A 23,980-nucleotide genomic window follows, 5' to 3' on the forward strand; every position below is an offset into this window, starting at 1 on the left:
GGAGAGTTGACAGACTTTTAAGCAATATGCTCAAAAAAGAAGAAAAAAAGATTGGCAGCTATTTCTCCTTTTAATACTATTTAATGAGTTCTCCCTGCACATTTATGAATAATCAATAACCCCCAAGGATGGAGTTAAATGATTCTGGATTTGCTTTTAGCACACAGTCCATTGGAAGGGGTCAAGATGCAGGACAGTCCTAAGCAGCTCCCATGCAGTAGGATCCCATGAACTTGGAACTACAGTGGTAGGAATGGGTGATGCCTGCCCTGATTGCCTTATTACATTCTATTGATACCATTTTATTTTATCTCATACTCATTTCCCCTTAATTCTGCCTTCATTGATTCCTTCCTTGAACAAAGAAAAAAACAGGTTAGCAACAACTAATAACTTTGTTTGACAGCATATACCTTTGGTGACAAGAGGGAAGCACATTTGGTCATTTGTCCTTCAGAGTCCAAAATTAGTCACAGTTAATCAGAATTCAACTTTCTTTTTAATTTTTTCAAAAATTTATATTATTAAAGTCATTCTGTATATTGTAGTTCTGGTTCTGCTTACCTGATTTTGTATCATTTCATATTTAATGGTCTCCATATTTCTCTGAATTCCTCATGGCTATCAAGAACACAATTAGTTTTTTTTTTATCTGGAAAGGTCCTTAGAAGTCATCTAATCTAACCTCCTTTGAAAGATTAGGAGAGAGAGACCCAGGGATTTTAAATGACTTTTCTAAGGTGACTCATGTGGAAACTTTATTTTTGTTTTTTTATTTCCTTGGGGGATATTCCTAGTAGTGGGTATCTGGGTCAAAGTATAAGAACAATTTAATGTCATAATCTTCTTTGTGTTTCTCTGTAGGCTGCACAGACAAGGAATTGAGAAATCTTGCTTCTCGGCTAAAAGATTGGTTTGGAATGCTTCATGAAGATGCGAATCATGTCATCAAGCCCACTAGCTCAGACCCAACACAAAGCAGTAAGACTAGATTTTTTTTTTATGGGAATAGGTGATCTAGAACTGGATCCTAACTTACAACTTAAAGACTGTAATAACTGCCCCTCATATGCTAGGGATACTATGAAATATTTGAATATAATACTGATAAAGGCATAGTAAAAAGAAGACCTGCCTTAGAGTCTTTGGATATTCCAGTATATCCTATTAAACTGAAATACTCTGAGTGTAGTGATAGTTTAAATCATTATTAATTAGCTCATACCTTATCTGGGTTTTCTCTGAACCAGGAAGATCACCAAAGATAACTCTGTCACTGGCCTGGACTATGGGATCTGGCAAGAGCTGTTCTTACAATGTGGACTATGTAATACCATGCTTCAGATTGAAACAGGATCCATGTCATTTCAGTTCCAATTATTAAATATATGAGAGATTTTTTCCCCTGATATTGAGTTTATCTAGCCTAAAATGAGATTAGGAAAACTGGAGTAAATTTCTTGGTTTTTGTCCTTCATTTCTCAAAAAAGATGATGACATCAGGGGAGGTGACAACATGACAAGCACATGAATTGAATTTGAGTTGGGGGGTGCTGTGCTAAGTCACCAGCTTCGCTTTCTCCTCTGGAATCATTTAGGTCCAATAGCCAGATATTAATTGGGATAACTGAAGATGGCCCTGAATGTGAGGCAATCAGGATTAGGTGACTTGCCTAAGGTCATACAGCTAGGACATGACATGTATCTGAATTTGAACTATTGTCCTCCTGACTCCAAAGCCAGTGCTCTATCCACTGCATCACCTAGCAGAAAATAAAAATAGTTTACATTTATATGGTGCTTTAAGGTTTAAATATTTTTCATGTTATCTCATTTTATTTTTTGCTTACATTTTAAATTCTGAGTTGTCTCCCTTCCTTCTTTTCCACCCCAAACTAGAGAAGGCCAAGATTTGACTCAGATTTATAAATTATGTAAAACCATATTGTGCATACTTTTGGAAATATGATAGCCTTACTTTATAGGTCCTTTATAGTTCATCTGGATATTTTTAGCACTCAATAATTTGGTTGGCCACAATTATTCTTTGAGCAATAGGTAGGTACATTTTAGGCAGAAAGAGGTAAAGTGACTTACCTGGAGTCATACAACTAAAAAAATTCTGAGATAGGAGTCAAATTCAGGTGCTAATGGCTACAATGTCAACATCAAATCATCTATGTCACTGAGCTACCCCAGATAATATAGAGATCTTAGTGTGCCAAGGATAGCAACAAGTGATAAAAGAAGTTTCTGGAATTACATTAGCCTAGCCATATCTGACTGGGCTATTCTTTATCCACAGAATAGACCTCTATATATTTAAACTTTTTCTTATTTCCATGATGCCCTCTCTTCCCTCTTTACCTTGTGAGGACTAACGAAAATGCTACTTTCTCCATAAAACCTATTCTTAATCTTCCTACTTGGTAATTTACTTCCCTTAATGTTCTTAAGGTATGGGGCACTGTGCATTATAATTTTCTATGTGGATGTGTTCCTCCTTACCTGGCTGTATAACTTCCATGAGAAAAAGGATAGTTCCTTATCTAAACATTATATCTACCCCATTTTATCTAACCCAACATCTCTTTCAGTTCTCTGCCCATTGTTTGGTTGATGAATGGATAGATAAATGGATAGATGATACTTGTGGTAACTAAATGTGAAATGTTTGGAAGGTAGCTAGAGAAACTTTGGTGCATTAATCTCCAGAATGCAACCCTACAACAAATCCATGGATGAATTCTGGTTATCTTCCAAATATAAGCATAACAGAGTACCATAGCTAAAAGAGTCTTCAGTACCCATCTACTCTAATTCATACCTAAAAAAGAGTTCCTGCTAAAATGAACCCAGCATAAGGTCATCTAGTCCAGCCTTGTTTTGAAGACTTCTAGTGAGGGAAAATCCCCTACCTCCATACAGAGCCCTTTCACTGTTTGGTATAACTTTAATTATTAGGATATTTTTCTAACCTAAAACCTAAATTGTTTAATATGGTTTTGAAGATGTGCTCTCACCATTACGATGTTAACTTTAGGCTTTCAGATTGGAAATTATGGGTGACATATCATCAAAACCCAGGATTAATCAAATTAAAGAGAGAGTAGATATGAATTTAAGGCATAGACTTGTTTTCTGAAAATGAGAATTTAGGAAAACTATCTCTATGGCATGGCATTTACTCATTCACAGTATTTTAGTTCAGGTTAATAAGGATTTTTTGAATATATGTAATATACAAAGAATTTGCAAAATATTATTGATGTCATTTAAAAATTTTTCTCTGATTTCAATCTACAAGGATTTATTAAACTCTTCCTATGTGTCAGTGTGCTAAACACTATGCAAAGAAAGTAAGAAACAGATTTCATTTTCATAAGGCATCCTGATGAAGAAATTCCTTCTATTAATGCAGAACTTTACCTGTTTTGCCACTTAACATTTGAGTCAGAAGGACTCAACAGCAAGTAGGGCAGTTGAGTAACATCAAGGATTGAGCATCGGGCTTAGATTCAGGAAGACTCATCTTCATCAGTTCAAATCTTGGTCTCAGACACTAGCTGTGTGACTCTGGGCTAGTTATTTAACTCTGTTTGCCTCAGTTTCCTCATTTGTAAAATGAGCTAGAGTAGGCAATGGCAAACCACTTCCGTGTGTTTGCCAAGAAAATCGCAAAATGAGGGAGGATTGGGACATTGATACATTGCTGGTGGAGTTGTGAACTGATCCAACCATTCTGGAGAGCAATATGGAACTATACCCAAAGAGAAATTAAACTGTTCATATTCTTTGACCCAGCAATTCCTATTCTAGACATATCTGTAGAAGAAATCATAAAAAAATGGGAAAATTCCCACATGTTCCAAAATATTCATAGCAGCTCTTTTGTAGTGGCCAAAAAGTTGATGGCTAAACAAACTTTGGTACATAAATGTTATGGAACACTATTAGTTCTATAAGAAACCATAAATGGTTGGATGCTAGAGAAGCACGGGATGACGTACAGGATCTGATGCTGAGCAAAGGGAGCAGAACCAAGAGAACACTGTACACATTAACAGTAGCATTGTAAGATGATCAACTTTGATAGAAGCAGCTCCTCTCAGCAGTTCGGAGACCTAGGACAACCCTATTAGACCGGCTATAGACAATGTTATCCACAGAGGAAGAAAAACAAAACCAAACCGAAGAACCCTTCAGAATCTGATGAATGCTACATTCACTTATTTTTTTTTATGTCTCTTAAGTATTTATTTCTCTTGATCCTAATTCCTCAAATGGACTAATCTGTAAACATGTTTAACACAAATGTTCACCAGACTGTTTGCCACTGAGGGGAGTAGGGTGGGAAGGGAGGATGGAAGGAAATTTTATAACTTAAAAATATACATATGCATATGGATAATTATTCAAAAACTTTCATAATATATATTTGGAAAAATAAAATATCAATTAACAAAAAGAAAACCACAGAATGGGATCACAAAGACTCAGACATGACTGAAACAAATCAACAACAATACATTTGAGGGGCAACTAGGTGGCATAAAAGCACCGGCCTTGGAGTCAGGAGTACCTGGGTTCAAATCTGGTCTCAGACATTTAATAATTACCTAGCTGTGTGGCCTTGGGCAAGCCACTTAACCCCATTTGCCTTGCAAAAACCTAAAAAAACCCCCCAATACCTTTGAAAGAGCTGCTGAAAACATTGAGAGGTTATCTCAGGGTAACACAACCTGCATATATGACTGTATTTTATTCTTTTGCCATGATGTGTATAAGGTAAAAAAAAGAAATCTTATCTTTGTCTCATGGAAAGACAAGAACCATAGGAAACCACCAGAAAGCAACACAGAAAAATAATAATCAACAAACACATTAAGTGCCTATTGTGTCAGGTAGTTGGTAGGCTTACAAAATTAAAACAGTCCCCACTCACAAGGACTCTACAATATGTAATCATTAGTTAAACCAAACAATATCAAGGACTAGAATATATTGACTGGAGAGTAGGTGCCATGGGCCAGATACTATTAACCACTAACCAAGTGCTGAGTTCCAAATTCAAACATCTTACCATCTCCTCTTATTCACTATGAAGTGCTTCATTGGTCTTGGATTATTCTCTGCACCCTGAAACAATCCAGAGATAGCAGTAGGGAAAAGGATGATTTAAGAGGTTTTACGGTGGGTCAAGATGTTGTATTCCTGAGAAAGATAGTGTTTGCCCTTCAAAAGCTAGGTATCATATATGTGGCCAGCTCAACTGGGTATCTGTAGGATAGATGAAAGGAGCAGCTGTTCTCAAAAGAGTTATTTCACAGTCTCCCTCAGGATTTATTGGCAATTAATTCCTTTCTAATTTGAAGGGAGCTGCTGCTCAGGGTGTTAGGGGCAGCCAGCCCCTTTGGCCTTTTTGAACTGCCTTTCAACAAAGGTCAGAATGATGTGCTAAGCTAAGCTAGCTATTCCTCTTAACCCAATGCAACAAAAATACATTTTTTTCTTTAGACCAGATTGAAATGTTGGAGGCTTGCTCCATGAATAAAAATCAAATTTATTCCCTGAATAGGAATTTAAAATGTTGTAGTTATTATTGTTATATAATGTTCTGATTATATTATTATATGTTTTACTCTCCTGAAGCTATTAATATCAACGGAGAAAAAAAGAAATGACTTTCTTAGGTTAGCCTCTAAAGCCATGGATAGTGAAGTTTTCACTGGAGACTTAGGAGTTTTCAGAAGGGTATTTCTGGGATGCTGAATTTTACTGTTTTCTTTATTCTCTGGCAGCCAGCTGAAAGGAGAGTGCAGGCTTTTTTCTTTTGGCAGCCACTCCTGCTGTAACTACTGAAAGCCTTCTGACAGTAGAAGTCCTTGGTCCCTTTGCCCCCCATTCCATGCTCTGCCAGCCTAACCTTCTTTGGGTTGATGTCCATCTGCTCTCTCAAACATTGGATTGACATTTCCTGTGAATTTTAATACACATGAAAATATAGCTGGATATTTATTAATTAATTATTAAGGGAAGCAATTAATGTTTGTGGAATTGAATAACTGTTCAATTTGATTTCCAAGCCAATAGTACTTTTGAAGTCTCAAATTAGAAGGGGATGCAAGAGGAAGGGTCATTGGCAGCACCAAGTGTTAAACTACAACATACACTAATTTCCAAACAAAACAATGGTCAATGAATAAATAAATATTTATTTTAAAATATATATTTCTTAATTTTTTATTTTTACATCGGCTTCATTACTTTCTATGTCCTTCTTTCCTCTCTATTCAAAGATTTAAAAAAGGAAAACAAAATAAACAGTAAAACAAAACAGTACATCAAAAAAATCTGACACATGTAAAATTCTACATGTATATACTTTCTATCTTTGTGAATGAGTAAAGAGAGAGGTGTCTTTTAATATCTTTTTGGCAACCATGCATTCAACAATAATAAGTAACAACCCCATTTACATATCTGATAAGTGGCTCTCCAGATTCTACTTAAAGATCACAAATGAAGGGAGCCCATTACCTTTGGAGACAACCCATTCCACTTTGGGATCACTCTTCTACTAAGGAAGATCTCCCTGACATCATGCCTAAATAAGCCTCCTTGCCAATTCTTCTCACTGTTTAATAAGACTGTCTTCTGGATCCAAACAAAGGTATTCTAATTGTTCTACCATGTGACACAGCGTTTCAAATACTTGGAGAGAATTATCCTATCCCAAATTTTCAACCAATCCTTATATGACATGAACTAAAGACCTTTTTGCCATCCTAGTTGCCTTTTGCTAAACACTAGAGTTTACCAAAATGTTTTTTCTTCAACTATGTCACCCAGAACTGAACACAGTACTTCAGAAGTCCACTGACTGTTGTAGAGTATAAACAGGTCAACACTTCCTTATTCCTGGGATTTCTGCCTTAGTATAGCCCAAGGTTACCTTATCTTTTTTTGGCTTCTATATGACACAGATGACTCATATTGAACTTATTGTCCACTAAGACTTTCTAGATATTTTTTAGACAAACTCCTCGATAACTGTCTCTCTTTCATCTGGTACATAAGAAGTTAATTTTTTGAACTCATGTCAGATCTTAATTTTACCCAATTCAGTTTCATCTTAGTGATTTCCAGCCTAGGCCTATTTTGGATACAGTATCTGGCATCAGAGTCTTACTTTTCCTTACCAAATTTGTGTCATCTGAAAATCTGGATAAGCATACCATTTATTCAAATTGATAAAAATATTAAATAACACTGGGTCAAGCATAAACCCTTTGGTCACCTCACTGGAGACTTCTTATTTTTGAGTCATTCTACCCTCCTCTGAAATCCTCTATTTGTTTTGCTCAAATGCCCTACCTTCCTTGGTTTCAGTTTCTCTGAAAAAATGAGAGGATCGTAATAGTTGACTTCTGAGGTCCCTTTCTATGTTAAATCTTTCATTCTTTGGAAATATAATTTGCTTGCCTCCCATCTTTTCACAAAAATAGTATGATATGCTTTGCTAAATATGAATCAATTAAATTTATAGAATTCTTTTGATCTATTTGTGCAGTAAAACTGTCACAAAAGGAATTAGTTTAGTCTGCAATGACATGTTCTTGATAAAACCATGTTGGCTCTTTGAAATCACTGCATTTTTTTCTCCACTATAGTTACTAAGTATTTCCTTTATGATCCATTCTTGAATTTCCTGAGAAATCCATTCCAATTAAGGTCACTAACCTAAAATTTTCATATTCTTTTTTAAGCCTTTGTTTTAGATCAGGATATAATGTTTGCCCTGTTTGAGCTTTCTGGTACCAGTTGAAACTTTTCCTTTGGTTATTCAGAATTTCATTTTTGGGTTCCCAAATCTAGAGTCCTTGTGTTAAAGCTTTCTGTCTTCCTTCTTAGCATTAACTTTAGGGATATGGACAGAATGAGAGCTTAACCCCTACTGAATGTGACCTTGAAAACTGACTGTAGGTGCTGCTAGGGGTACCGTGGATAGAGCACTGGCCCTGGAGTCATTTGTACCTGAGTTCAAATCCTTCCTCAGACACTTAATAATTACCTAGATGTATGGCCTTGGGCAAGCCACTTAATCCCATTTGCCTTGCAAAAACCTTAAAAAATATAAAAGAAAGAAAATTTCCTGTACTGTGGAATGATCCATAATGAACCAGGATGGGAGTGATTAATACTCAACACTTGATCTCTCTGTTACTAAAGAGAAAACATGAGCCTCAGAAATCTAAAGGCATTACCCTACCAAAATGTGAAAAATGGCTTGGAATTTTTATATTTCTTTACTTCTTGAGAAATGCATAAGTAGCTTAGATTTTAAGTATGACTTTTTAAGATCTACCTAGACAAACTAAATATTCACAATATTTAGCACTTTTTTTCTTTTTAAGTGATTATAATCAGCATCATATTTGTCAAACTCATAGATTAATATAACAATGGTAGGGAAAGGAGAATTTGACAAGGGATCAGATCAAAATGTAATTGGGAAATGTTTAGCAAAATATAAAAATTAACATAGACAATGTTAATTTGTAGTTTTCTAAGTCAATATGCAGCCCACAAGTTTCCATTTATATTGGAGCTTGACATCAGTGGTCTATGGTAGTAAGGTATAGTGGAGTCCTCAAGAATTAGGAAGACTTGGGTTTAAATCCCACTTCTGATACTTGCTAGTTGTATGACAACATGCAGGCATGTTGCTTAACCTTTGTGAGCCATACTCAGAGTTTAGGCAACTCTCTAAACTGCAGTCAGTTTGGTATTGGAAGGAGTTTTCACGCTAATGAAATCATCAATTAATCAAAAGTCCTTGATATTTAATCTGTATAGGGGATCAAAACATTTTGGGTTGGGTTTTTTGTTTGCCTTTGTTTTTCGAGACTTGGTCACACTATCTCACCCAGACCAGACTAGAAGTGCCCAGGCTAATAGTCCAAGCAGCCACTTAAACTTCTCCTTGGCATGTAAACTTTAACCTCTTCCATTTTCCAACCTAATTGGAGAGCATCCTTTTTTAAGGGAGCTTGGTGGCTCTCTGTTCCTGGGAATTCATCATATCAGTGCCAGACTTAGTTTGGAGAGTCTTTTGGCTTTTGTCCTACTTCAAGCAACTTAGAAACCCTGAATTCAAGGGATAAATCAACCTTCCTAGCAAAGCTTTATGCTTTCACTACTATCATGAGGCATTTACCCCAAACCAGTTTAGGAATGGTTTGTTTTCAGTTGCAGATGATAACTTTTTCTAAATTGATTTGGCTCTCATATCAAGAACTTAAGGAGATGATAGAAGAGCAAATCAATTACTCTCCCTGACCAGTGAGATCTTTGCTAGCTTTGACATCCCATATTTGTTTAAAATATATTTCCTAAGGGAACCCATTATTCATGGGATTTTTCCTTTTGAAGAGTTAAATAATTTCAGACTTTTAATTTTGCCAACTGTTGGAAATTATTTCTTGTGTAAATCATGATATTCATTTATCATATATCCCCATTTTCCCATGTTTGTCTAGGTTTGGTTACTTCCCCAGGTGAGTTTGAGATCAATATTTCTGCAACCATGTAGTTTTCAAGCAAATAGATAAACTTCCCACTGGTAAACCCCCTCTCACTTCAAAATATCGAAGCATGAAGAATTCTCATTCCTTGTTCTTAATGACCCTTAACCAATGGATTTGTATTCCCCCACAGAACTGGTATCCCATTTTAAGCAAACTCAATACATGAATATCTAGATTTTACACAAGAGATCAATCATGGTGATAGTAGGGAGCATCTTCACTTTATAAAGGCATTCACTGTGAAATTCTCACAGTGTGCCTGCCTAGTGATTTTGAAATGTTTTGATTTATAAAAGTTTGATTTATGGATAATGCATAAATTGTGATAGACCTAGGGAACTCTAGCTGTAAAGTACCCTAGAGATCATTTTTACATCTAAAAACAAAACAGCAATAAAATTTCAGCTTGAAAAGGTTAAGGCTTTGCCCAAGGTTACACAAAGTATTATATTGCAGAGAGAATATTTGAAATTGTTCTCTTACTTTGAAAGCAAATGATTTTCATACTTTTATTTAATCTTTTATTTATTTGCTCTTTTATTTTAAAATAAAAAATAAAGTTGAATATAAGTTCTTTGAGTATGATGATTGCTTTGCTATGTGTCTCTGTATTGCTAGCACATATAGCAAAATACTCTGAATTTTAGTTAAAAGTTTATTGAAGTTGATAGTATTGATGAATCCAGTTGAAGTAGTTAGTAGAGAGGATCCTGACACACCAACTCATATCTTTTCTATAATACTACTTTTGTGTCCTGAATGGCTTCCTTCTCCTGAGAAACAGTTTAACTAAATTGTCTCTGAGATTCCTTTTAGGTCTAGCTATATACTCCTATCATTTTGTGCCTAGGGAGGAATGGTTTAGGATATCAGATTTTCTGGTTATAGGTAGATTCTTTGTTGCATAGCAAATGGGGAAAGCTGTGCGGGGGGGGTTGGGGGGGGGTGTTTGTAGTGTGTGTAAAGAAGTTGTCAGGGTTGTGAGGGTCTTTATAGGTTTCTGAATAATAAACAGGGTTTTTTTGTGAAGGACTATGCTTGGATCAGGAGAGCTCAGATTTTGTTCAGTTCCAAAAATTTTTTCTGTCATCTCTTAGGGTTTGATACCAGCATTCTGCCCATCTGCAAGGACTCCCTCGGATGGATGTTCAACAAACTGGATATGAACTATGATCTTTTGCTTGATCACTCAGAGATCAATGCCATTTATCTTGACAAATATGAACCATGCCTCAAACCCCTTTTCAATTCTTGTGACTCCTTCAAAGATGGAAAACTCTCAAACAATGAATGGTGCTATTGCTTCCAGAAACCAGGAGGTAAGAAATAGGTTAGACTTCAGATAATTCCTTCACATTGGTCATATTCTCATGGGAGTGAGATGGGAAGGGAGAGAAGACAGTGTGATGTTGAGTAGAAATATAGAATTTATTTTTTATACTAAAATGTGTTCATGTTATCAATTTCCAAATCTTTTTCCATTTTAAGTTATAGCATATTGAGGAAAAAAAATAAACCTAGAATTAGAAATGAAGGATATCAGTCCCTGATTTGCTCCTAAATTGTTGCTATGTGACTTTGGATACATCATTCAGACTCTTTGAGTTTTCATTTTCTCATCTGTAATGTGAGAATAATAATTTATTTATTATAGCATTATTGGTAGAGCAAATGACATGAGTTGCCAAGGTTCTTTGAAAACATTGTAAATGTAGTCTTCCCATTTGAATACAATTTCTTATCAAACTAAATTCACACCAAGAGTAGGTGTGAATTTGTGCAATTATTTTCACTTCTACTTACTCTCCATGGGCAAGTAGACAGAAAAAGCCTCATAAAATCTTTGAGCTTACGTCAAAGTTTATATATTTAATAGGGCAGCATATATGCAACTATATTTTGCATGTAGATGGACAAGGTTGTAAAAGGAGGGACAAAAATCTAAGGCACTGATTGGTCCTGAGAGCTAATCCTCCTCTTCCTCATCTGTCAAGGAATGTATGTAATTGCTGTAATTTAACAAAAATATTGGTTGTGTCCCTAGTCAAGAGAAAGAAAAAAAAATGGTACCCAGGGAATGTTGTAGCAATAAGCAAAAAATTACATGAGTACTTCAAGATTTTTTCAGAAGAAAAGAACAATATAATTTAAGGGTCCAAGAGTTCAGTTTTTTAAGAAAGACTGGTAAATTCAGCCTTGGTAAGTGATGTGTAGTAAAGACATTTTAATGCACTGATATATGCTCACAAGCTCCATTCTAATTTGAGGCTTTCACTCCTTGTCCTTCAATAGGTAAGAGGAGGATGATTTCAATGCCTATGTAAATAGTATGTAGAAGAATCTATCTAAGTAAGGAGCTATTCTGATTTTCTACTATATCTTAATAGTAGTATCTAATTTCTTATTTCAAGGTTCTAATGCCATGAGGGTTGAATTAGTTTGCTGAATAGCCATGATGAGATATTTTCTGCCATATGAGACATAGGAAAAGGGTGGCAGACAAAGGATGCATTTCTCCATTTTTAAGCTGATCTATTATTTACATTAACAGTGCTCAGCTAATGGACCCCGACCCTCATTCTCCTGCTGATAGAAATCTTAGGAGGTTGGCAAGAAATAAATCTGTTATGCAATAGTAAATTAGACTCTGGACACTTTTGGAGATAGTGGTAGATAGAGAAATAAGTGTCTTGTCACCTAAGTAGTTCCCAAATATTATTTTTAATACCCTATGCTGGGATTTTTTAAAAATAAGGAATAATAATAGTTCAAATTTGTCTCAGTGTTCAGGACTAGCATATGGAGTAATTCCATTCCCAGGTGTACTTTTGGCTATATTTCATGTCAAAAGTGAAGCCAATCACTAGAGATTATATCCCACACCATCTGGAAACTGACTCTTATAAATTATATTTTAGGTCTCCCTTGCCAGAATGAAATGAACAGGATTCAGAAGCTAAGCAAGGGGAAAAGTCTGTTGGGTGAGTACATTTTCTTGCCACTCGTTTAAACAAGTAATTAAAGCAGCTGTGACTGTTGTAATGTCATTCATGATGATGGCTATTTAATTAGGGGCCAGTACTTCATGATGGAAATGCCACTTTTTGAAGTATATAGGTCCCTTTTTCACATCCAGTAATGCAGCCCTATGAATAAGAATAACTGATTGAGAACCATATCCCATTAATATATAGTGTAAGAAGCAAAAGATGAAGATCCAGGTTCTAGTCCCAGCTGAGGTATCAACTGAGTATGTGACCTTGGGTAAGTCTCTTCCCTCCTCTGGGTATGTTTTCTCAACTATCAAATAAAGGAGTTGTTCTAGAATCATTCATTCATTCACCAAATATTTATTAGGTGCCTGTAAAAAATGCAATGAAGTAGAGGAGAAGGAAAAGAAATAAGGAAGGAAACAAGCATTTATGAAGGACCAAGCCAAGCCCTGTGCAAAGCACTTTACAAATGTTTCATTTGTTCTTTACAACAACATTATTGTTATTATTGTCATTAGTATTATCCTCATCTTAAAATTGAGAAAACTGTGACAGAAGTTAAGGGACTTACCCAGGCTCACACAGCTAGTGAATGTCCAAGGCTATATTTGAACTCAGGTCTTCGTAATTTCAGACCTAGCACTGTGCCATGGAGTTCATAGTCTAATAGAGGACATATCTAGAATATGACATATTCTCACATAACTTTATTGCAAAGAACATGAATTTAAGACCTACATTGACACATTGTGTGATCTTGGACAAATCACTAAGCTCTATGACCTTCAGTTTCCTCAACTTTAAAATAAGGGGCATTATTCTACATTACCCAAAGAAACATACATGAAGAAGTAAGGTGCATTTTGAGAGGTTGAAGAGGTAGGCGGTTAATATTGTATTTTGCAAAGGACCAAAATGAAGAGAAGAGTTTAATTCCTGCTTCAAATACCTACCTATTATTGTATGACTCTGAGCAAGTCAACTATCTGCTCTGTACTTTGAATTATTTTTAAAACGAGGATAATAATACATGTGGTTTTCCTCTCAGTGTGGTATTGTGAGGCAAAAATGAATAATGTATGTAACATTCTTTGTAAAATATTAAAACTGTTTTAATATCATTTATTATTATTATGGGAGTCTGAAAAGCTCAATTTCAGAAAGAATCAAGGAAAGCTTCATGGAGGAGGGAGTAGATCTTTGCCAAACTTACAGAATTTCAAGAGGCAGGGATTAAAAGAGCAGGCTGCTAGATATAGGGAGCTAGGTGTTCAGGGACTGATGCCCAATAAAAATTTGCATAGCTGATTTCTGAGATACTTTTCTTGATTCTTTATTTATTATGACACTTCCTGTTTTTATCTATAAGACTTGCTGGAAGAAAAAGATAAAGAAAATTGCTCTTTTTTTCCTTCTCTGCCCCCCCCCCCCGACTCCTCTAAGAAAGGTGGTTGCACCTATGTCCTTTTCTCCACCTTAGAGAGCTTACTGTAGCTGTCCCTATCTCCCCAAGGGAATATGTGTGGAGGGTAGAATACAGTGGAAGCTGTCATCCAGTTCCTTAGCCATGTAGGCTTGATGCACTTCTCCTGCTGCCATCTGAATGTCAGGGCAGGGGTAAACCAATAGCTGAGCTCTACCTTGCTTCTGACAAACATGCTGTTTTGTAGCTACAGTAAAGATAGCAAATGCTGAGTCCTGTCAAGGCCTTTCCATTTAATTTCCTAGAATCTTCCTTTCTCCAACAGAGTAAATGGTTGACTTGGAAGCACAGAATTAGCAAAATATGGTAAACTTCTTTGAGAATGGGAGCTGGGATTCAATAACATGAACCTCATGCTTCTAGAGAACCAAAGACTGAAATGAAATCATTTAAATTTGCCCTTGTTCAATATACTGAAAGAGGCTGAAGTCTGTCAATTCTAAAGTTTATATTAAAACAATATAAACAAAACAACAAGTCTCTGTTTGCCAGCAGACTTGTAAAAGTGTGGAAGCAGCTAGCACAAATAAATAAAAGGCATTTGAAATGTGATCATTTCCCTTACAAAGGAATCAAAGATTAGGAAAATTATTCTTGGCTCTGATTCTAATTCACTGTATGAAGAGACAGCAAAATCTTGTCATGGGAAACAGCCTCTGCAAAGGCATGGAAATGGGAGATGACATGTTGTATGTGAGGAACAAAACTAGATTGCTTTGACTAGATCATGGATTGTATGAAGTGGAATAACAAATATGAAAAGATAGATCATATGGCTTGTGTGGTACTAAAATGCCAAGAAGATTCTGTGTATTTTATTCTACAGGCAGGAAGGAACAACTGGAACTTCTTGAACATATTAGTAACATTGTCAGACCTTTGTTTTATGAATATTATTTTGGTATTTGCATAGAATGTAGATTGAAAAGGGAAGATAGATGTGTCAATGGGAAGTTTAGTGCAATAATCTAGATGAGAAGTGATAATGACTGTACAAATAGAGAGGAGAATGGATGAGAGAGATGCTATGGAGGTAGAATTGATAATACTTGGTGACTTATGTGAGTGTATGTGTGTTTGTGGTGGAGTGAGGATTGAATAAGAGCAGGGTCAGGTATGATTATGTGGTTGGAAACCTGGATAAGGATGGTAGAAATAGGGACATTTGGAAGAGAAATAATTTTGAATATTTTGAGCTTGATATGTCTATAGAAATATGCCATTTGGAAGGCAATGACTGATCTTAAGAAAGAGATTAGAATGCTTTCTCTCTTTGTTTTGATATGTATATATATATATATATACATATATTTGAATATCTATCTATCTATGCATGTATTTATATCTATGAATCATCTGCCTATCTCTAGATGTGATCCATAAGGTCTATAAAATCATCTAGGTGTGATCTGTAAAATGAGGAAGTAGGGCTAAATGAACTTAATTGTTCCTTCCTGCTCTTAATCTAAGATCATACAGTGCAAGAGTTAAAGGGTTATGTTGTAACACTGACAACTCAATTGAGATAAGAAGACATGCACTTGTAGGGGACATTTAGAAAGGTTGCATGACTTTGTTCAGTCACACATGAATTGGTGCAGAGGTGACATGGAACAAGGAATCCAGGGATTTGACTAGCCCTAAGGAAAGGGAGCAAAGAATTCAGGAAAAGAAGACAGGATAAAGTTGATCTGATTAACATTGAGAAGGGAAGAAAATGAAATCAGAAGCAATAACCCAGGAGAACACTGAAGGATGTGGAAGCTTCTGTCAGTATGAATAGGCCTAAGCCTATTACCAGTAGTGAAGGATAGGGAGAAGCGTAATTATATGTGATTATAGTCAGAGAAATCTCCAAGTTCTTGAACATGGATATCGAATACTTGAAGGGAAAAAAAGGTCAAAAGTATGAACTTTAATATGAGTAATTAAAAAAACCATGGGGTAAACTATGGGTAAATTAAAAAAAATATGGTACTTGAGTAGTAATTGACCTTTGTAATCCTAGAGTACCATGTCATACTTTACATGATGGCTTGACTAGCATATTTTTTTTAATAGTGAGGGGAATGTTGTGCAAAGACATTTTTCTCACTGCCTTTTCCAGAACTGTTTCACCCCATGGTCTGATTTAATCAGAAAGAGTACTTCTGGTGAGGATCTAGATTCTGCAGCAGTCCTTGGCCTTATAGATATGATTCCCCTCCTGTATCAGCTAGGCACCACAGTATCCCAGTTAGGCTGGGCAAAAGTGTCAGACACATTAGTGGCAACTCAACATTTCCAAGCTTGTCTCTCAATGGTCCAATTGTTGATATATTGACCTTGGAACCCACAAAGCTCTTGATAGACTGATCTATATTGTGTACTGGACATAAAAGGAAGAAAGGTTGCTGAAGGAGAAAGGACAAGAGTGAAAATATAGATATGGTAATGGTAAGAAAGAAAAATCCCTATTCCTTTTCTTAAACCAATGTATTAAGAGGCATGATCATAGAATTGGAAAGTACCTTAGAGGCTGTCAGCTCTAACCCCCAAATATTACAGATAATGGAACTGATGCACAGAGGTTGTTACTTGTCCAGGGATTTGAGCATATGCCTTTCTGACAATACCTGACTCAATACTTTCTAACTTATCTCTCCAAGAGGGTACATCCACTATTAGGATGGAGGGAATCATTAAAAGGTGAAGACTAGGGATATTTGAAGTAAATATATTGAGTTCTGATTTTGTGAACTGTCTCTGCAAAAGATAGCTCATAATATACCTCATCGGTAACTTGTAGTCTTACTGATTGAAGCTCAGAGATTTATATTGACTATTCCATAATCATACAATGAAAAACTTCCAGAGTTTAAGATTTGAATTCAGGACTTTGTAACTTTTCATACTGATTCTTGAAATATAATATTTACAGTCAATAGAGAATACATGACTTCTGATTCCAACCTTTTTTTTGGATTTAGTTACCTGTTATAGAATGGTATTGAAGAAGACCAATGATAGCAGGAGTGTGGTATCTTTTTTTTTTAATTTTTGCAAGACAATGGGGTTAAGTGGCTTTCCCAATGCCACTTAGGTGGCTAGGTAATTATTAAATGTCTGAGGCCAGAGTTGACTTCAGGTACTCTTGACTCCAGGGCTCTATCCACTGTACCATCTAGCCACCCCCCTGGAGTGTGGTATCTTAACTTGCAAGTGAATAGAATTAAAATGAAGCAGAACTGAGCAAAGTCATCAGTCTCACTCTTTCCTACTTGGAGTCCAGTGACAAGATATAGGTCAAGATGACTGGTGATGGCTCCAGATGCAGTGGTAGATCTTGCCCTTTTTTTGAGTCAAGATCTTTCCCAGGTCTCAGTTTGAGACAAAGCCCTTCAATAATTAAAGACTAGATCAGAACTGAAGCAAAAGATGACCTGTTTGTCTTTCCAAAATAATCAATTGATGTGTGTATGTGTGTGTGTCTGTTTGTATGTATATATGTGTATTTTCCTTACAATACCAGGAAGGGATTACTCTCTTCAATGAAAGAGACTGGACCAGATGCGTTTTGAAGTTTCTTATTAGATCTTCTTTCTTCATTTTTCTGCTTGGTTTTGTCAAGGCAATGGGGTTAAGTGGCTTGCTCAAGGCCACACAACTAGGTAATTATTAAGTGTCTGAGGCCAGATTTGAATTCAGCTACTCCTGATTCCAGGGCTGGTGCTCTATTTACTGCGCCACCTAGCCACCCCAGATCGTCTGTTTCTATGAGAACTTTTACTGGGTAAGAAGTTTTGGCTGTGTTTGATGCAAAGTAAATCGCCAAGTAGATAATTACTGCTATGCAGAAATCCCATCCAAAATACAATCTTAAAAAATCACATCTTTCTCTTTCTTTCTAGCTGACCTTGGCTAGAGAGGTTGGCTCTCTAGTCTTTTCTCTGCTCTTCCTTCAGTTGGCACAAAGGAATCTCCTAGCAGAGGATGGTGGTTCATCTCTAAGGTTCCCATTTGCCTAAGAGTGTGTGACTTTGCAAGAGGAAATTTCTTGGGAACCTTCTGTGTTTGTATTTGTGTGTGTGTGTGTGTGTGTGTGTGTGTGTGTGTGTGTGTTTGTGTGTGAAGGAAGTTGTTATAAATGAAAGTTGCTGTCATTAAAAAGGTACATAGCCATTTCAAAGGAAATACATTGCTTCAAATGTAGAACAGTCTGAAGTTTGAACTACAGTTTCAAAGGGATCCTGCTACCAAAGACTTCCAAGATCATCCAGTCCAACTTTGCTGTGAAATTTATCTATTGTGTGACCAAGAGCAACCTGTATCCCAAAGAGATCATAAAAAAGGGGAAAAGGACTCAGATGTACAAAAATGTTTATAAAAGCTCTTTATTTTGCAAAGAATTGAAAATTGGAGCCCATTAATTGGGGAATGACTGAATAAGTTGTGGTATATGAATGTAGTTAAATACTATTATTCTGTAAGAAATCATGAGTAGGTGTATTTCAGAGCCCAAATCTTCCTGACTCCAAGTGTAGTTCTTTATTTACTACACAATGCTTCTTCTCACCTTATCCGTATAAAATAAATAAACAATATATATAAAATAGATTTCTACATTTATTTAACAAATAAAATATGTCCCCAAAATCATAGTTCTGTTTTTTAAAATCTTAAAACTATACTATGACTATGGGTACATCATTTACATATGTATATATAACTCACACAAAAATATATATTTTACAGCAAAAATATTTCTTTATATCTAAATGCTTCTGAAAAAATATTTCTTTCTTATCAGTTAATATATATCATTTCCATTACTAGGTGTATAGCCCTGGATAATGACATGACATAATTATTATTCACCAACCAGTGAATCATATTCTTGACTTTTCTTAAGGATACTCTCTACCTAATTTGAAAGATCTCATCATATTCTCCCTAAGACTAAAACCCATTGAAATGTTATGGCTGACAAACAAGAATTCTATTTATTTGCTTACAAATTATTTTCCTCAGGGGGAAAACCTCCTAATGTAATAACTGTGTATTCAGAGGGCATTCAGAGCAACCCAAGAAGAAGCAACAACAAATTATAATCAGTTATAATTACTGCCTGCTTAGAAAAAAAGTTAGTTTTATTATACTGTAGATTCAGTACAGCACCTGGCTTATTACCAACCTGGGGAATTAAGACAAATATATATTTTCCTGTCTGCTGATAAGTTTTTCATGGTGAGTTCATTTTCCTTTTATTTCACCACATGTTCTCCTTTGTAGATCTACTTGGGAATTTGTAAATAAATATCTCTTTTAAGCTAAAGTTTTTCCTGTGGTTATTGAAGCCATCTGATATGGTCTCATTTTTTTTCCTCCTAGACTGTCTCAGATTTTAAAGGTACCTTTTGCCTTTAGCATGAAGAATGCATTAATGTATAAAATGACTGACTGAGTGAGTGAGTGAGTGACTGAGTAAGTGAGTGACTGAGTGAAGAAATTAGCATTTCATTCATATAATTCTAAATAAAGCTTTCCAAAGAATTATGGCAGGTCTTGACTCCATCAAGAATGTTGGTAGATAAAGAGTGAACAGTTGATAGCTCCACAATATGGGAAATATATGAGCAAATGAGGCCATCAGCAGAACTGGGACAGAAGCACCTGGACTTGAGTCCCAATTCTGATTCTACCTCCATTATACTAAATGACCACATCTGTCTCTCTATCTGTGCACACACACACACACACACACACAGACACACACATACACACACAAATATATACATATGCATATATATATATATATATATTTATGTATGTGTATATATGGTTTATAAGCATGCAGTCACAAAGCCATCTGAGCTTTGGTTTTCTAGCTGATCTCTAAGTTCCCTCCAATTCTGATATCCTATGAAGTCAAAAGGACACTATGATCATTCACCAAATATGCAGCTAATGCTTTGTACTCAAAAGGCATCCAATTTCTTTAATCCTGGAAAATCTTTTCTGAATTTGTTTTGGTTTGATTCCAATGAGGAATCTGAGAATTCCCTTGATAAAACTGGGGACTTTTTTTTTTTACTCTAGGGGCATTCATTCCTCGCTGCAATGATGAAGGGTATTACAAAGCCACCCAATGTCATGGGAGCACAGGACAGTGCTGGTGTGTGGATAAGTATGGGAATGAGCTGGCTGGCTCTAGGAAGCAAGGAGCTGTAAATTGTGGTAAGTAGAAGCATTAAGCCCCTTCCCTCTTCACCTCACTCCCTGGACTTTAGTTACAGCTTAATTTTAGGTTAATTCAGACAAAAGTGCTGCACTGGATATTTTAGGGGAAGGTGAAAGGGAATATACAGAAGATTTAGAAAATAGGACTAAAGATGATATTCAAATGGAGAAAGCATGTGTTCTTGTTGAATTTACCAAAGGAATAATAAACACACTTTTACTAAGTGCCTACTCTTAAGCAGTGTCCATTATAACAGCATAAGGAAGATACAAAATAATATGGAACATAGAGAATAATTGGAAATGGCTGGAGAATGATGGTGGGTGTTATATTATCATACAGATGGGAAATGTAACAGTCTAGGAGGCAACTTTTAAATGGAGTTATTTAGTACTTCCAGTTCTTAAGACCTGGTATCAAGCATCTAATTCTTTAGTTTTATACCCCTAAAATGTTACAGAGACCCTGTATAATTTCTTTCAAACTTTACTAGTTTAAAAAATCACTTATAGACATATAAAATAGTCTAATGAATCTGGAGTCAAGAGGTCTAGGTTCTAAACCTAGCTCTGCTATTTATCTGTGTGACCTTGAACTGGTTCCTCAACTCTGCTTCAGTTTTCTCATCTTTGAGAAGAGGAAGTTAGATCCTAAGCTGAAACTTAGAGGTTGTTTAACTTCTCTTCTAGCTCTTTGCTTCTTTCATCTTTGCTCAGGTTGGTAATTTCAAAGGGGAAGGGGGTTGCTACAGTATTTTTCTTTCAAGTTGACTGGGAAGACAGGTAGTGAGCCTTCAGATAGGAGAGAAGCAGGCCAAAGACAGTATGCAGCAGTGATAGAGAATATAGAAGAGACAATTCTAATGTTTTTGTATTTGTCTGTTTAACTTTTAACAACATTTCAGAAGAAGAGCAAGAAACCTCAGGAGATTTTGGCAGTGGGGGTGCTGTGGTCCTTTTGGATGATTTGGAAGAAGAACACGGAGGGATACGAAAGGACAAAGATGGAAAAATGAAGCTTCATATAAGGGCAACAAATGAGGATGATGAAGATGAGGATGATGATAAAGAGGATGAGGTTGGATATATATGGTAGTCCCCTCAGGGCAAAGGACATGTGTTTTGCACAATATCACAAGTCCATCTCATCTCAACAATTGTATCTAAAACCATTAGGCACAAAATATCTCCTTTCCTCTGCTCTGTGTATAATTTGGAAGACAGCTTTTCTTTTCTTTCCCAAGTGCTCCAGTTTTGACTAAGGCTATTTTGGGGATGTGGATTTTTTTTTCTTTAGACTAGGGGACAACTGGTTTCATATTCCTGGCTTCCTTTCTCCCTTTCAGGAAGACTTCTCTCAACAATTATATAGTTTATATGAAATTCTGACCAGGGAGGGTGCCAGGTTCTCTGGATGAAAGAATGAACCCCGTTTTGCTTGTCTGCATTGTTAGTTCATTATAGAATTTTTTTTCTAGATCTGCTTGCAATGACTGAATTGTATACTGAAGATGATATAGGGAAAAATGAAATGTCTCCTTGGAATCTACCCTGTTGCCTCCACTCCCCCTCCCACTCAAAAAAGCCTGATATTTATTATTAAAAATTGATTCTCCTGGGCATAACTACTTCTGGCTTTCTAAAAACAATGGCCTTAATTCTGCCAAGAGTCCCTTTGGGGAGCCATTCTCTTTCCTTAGAGAATGGTTGCCAGATGCCTATCTCTCTATTTATATATGTATATATCTAGATCTATTATGTGAGTGTGTGTGTGTGTGTGTGTGTTTGTGTGATGCACACACCCACATACTCATATATCCCTATACAGGAAGAGATAGTTGTTTAGCATCATTGAAGAACACAGTTGAGAAGTAATTAAGATGCCAGCCTGTCCAGGCAATTGCTATTTCTGGAAGGAAAAATCTAAAATCTGTGTAAAAACTGTTTTTGCATTAATAGCTGGCACTTGTAACCTGCAGGCTGACGCAGTTTCTTCTCTCAGGCACCAGCAGGGTGGTTGAAAATCTCTTTGATTTTGATAAGCCCCAGACTGCCTAAACAACTTCTCCTGCAGAAGCCATGGAACCCTCTCCTCAGCATACTAAGCTGGCTCTTTCATATCATCTCACAGACTTCCTTAGGCAGCTGTCTTATTTACTGCCTCTACATATCCTCCCATTCCTCCTACAGGGCTTTCCCAAGGTTTATCTAATGTTCTCTTTTTAAAAAAAAGATGCAGTATCAAAATATTTCATTAGGAGAAAATAATTGAAAATTTTGGGGTCAATTTTGCATTTAACATGTTCCAAAGGCAAGATAATATTCTACAAATAATCTCACATATGGTTCAAGTGAAGACTTGTGGACCAAAGATCCAACTGTGCCCAGTCTTCCCAGACTTTTCCCTATTTGGATCCAGAGTAGAGCAGGGGTTATCATACTCAGTAATCTCTAGAGAGGCTCCAGCATTTTTATGAATAAGGGCTATGGTGGAATGCATTGAGGTTTGATAGAGTGCTGTTGGCTGACCTCTAGACCCTATGGGAAGGAATCTAGGGTTTGGGGATTAAAAAAGCAGGAGATTTCCTCCCTTTATGATCAGCTTGTAGCCCATACTTATTGCTTGAAGATTGAAATTGGGAAATTAGGACAAGACCTAAACTGATGCTGAACATTTTTGCCCTTAGATCACTGGATGAGGAAGTAAAATTCTTAGGAGCAGAAAGTACTAAAGAATATCTTGACTTCTATATCATAAATTTGTAGCCCACAAAAGGATGCTTCAGGTAATTTCTTACCTTTTGATGTGTACTTAAAAAAGGAAATAAGAAGAAAATATACTTTTCTCAATGTCTCAGCTTTCATTTATACTCCTGTCCAGAGTAGTGTTGTTGATTATTTATCTGCTCTCTGAAGGATTGATAATGGGTTTCAGGCTCTGCTGAAAAAAAAGAAAACAACAAAAAACTAAAAATCAGAGAATAGTGAATCAAAAGGAAATCTTTATGATATCATCATAAAAAGAGGATTATAATTAAGGAATAAAAAAGATTAATTTAAAGAATTAAACTTTAATCCCTTATATTTTCTTAGACATAAAGTAGCTTAGCTTTATAAAGCTAAAACTCTCTTCTATATTATTTTCCTCAACCAGTTTTTATAAAATTTTTAAATCTACACAAGTGGGAAGAAGGGTATTACCAATACTACATGCTTATTGCAAACCCTGCACACTTTCATCCTATTCAAGTCCTTAGAATTTCTCTTTTCCTGTCTCTTGCAGTCCAAGGGATTTGAAAGTCTTTTAAGAAAGGTTTACTTTCCCCCACCAAAGACTTTCTTTCAAAATAACCTTAGACAATATCTTGGTCATTCTTTTCACCAAATGAATGTGATTACTCTATTTTCATCGACAGCCTGTGTTATGGGAAAAGCAATTGGGAAAAATGAATTCAATACGCCCCTTGATGGTTTGTCTCCCTCTTCACTTGTGGCCTAGGCTATACCACTGCATTCAATTAACTTGGTCAAAAATATGGTCAACTCAATTTGTTGGTCATTATGATGCAATTGCTACTATTTTCTCCATTAAATTGAATTTTTCTTTAAGGTAAAGAGACTAGTTATTTTGGGACCATGTAGACACAGCCTGAAATCGATTGTTTCCTTTTCCCATCATATCTGGTTGGACTGAC

At 36.0% G+C, this 23,980-nt stretch overlaps 1 protein-coding gene across 4 annotated transcripts in view; it reads left to right on the forward strand.

The window, feature by feature from the left end:
- SPOCK1 (SPARC (osteonectin), cwcv and kazal like domains proteoglycan 1) overlaps positions 1-21,867 on the forward strand; it is a 1,031,033-nt gene extending 1,009,166 nt beyond the window's left edge. For all 4 annotated transcript variants that reach the window (XM_074213490.1, XM_074213491.1, XM_074213492.1 and 1 more), the window contains 5 exons: positions 865-981; positions 10,688-10,909; positions 12,509-12,571; positions 20,145-20,282; positions 21,191-21,867. In XM_074213490.1, coding sequence (XP_074069591.1) covers positions 865-981; positions 10,688-10,909; positions 12,509-12,571; positions 20,145-20,282; positions 21,191-21,381 — 731 coding nt within the window. In that variant the 3' untranslated portion in view covers positions 21,382-21,867. The remainder of the gene's footprint in view (positions 1-864; positions 982-10,687; positions 10,910-12,508; positions 12,572-20,144; positions 20,283-21,190) is intronic.
- Positions 21,868-23,980: the final 2,113 nt, after the last annotated feature.

The sequence above is a fragment of the Macrotis lagotis genome, chromosome 1 (assembly GCF_037893015.1).
Source record: "Macrotis lagotis isolate mMagLag1 chromosome 1, bilby.v1.9.chrom.fasta, whole genome shotgun sequence".
In the NCBI taxonomy this organism is placed as follows: domain Eukaryota; kingdom Metazoa; phylum Chordata; class Mammalia; order Peramelemorphia; family Peramelidae; genus Macrotis; species Macrotis lagotis.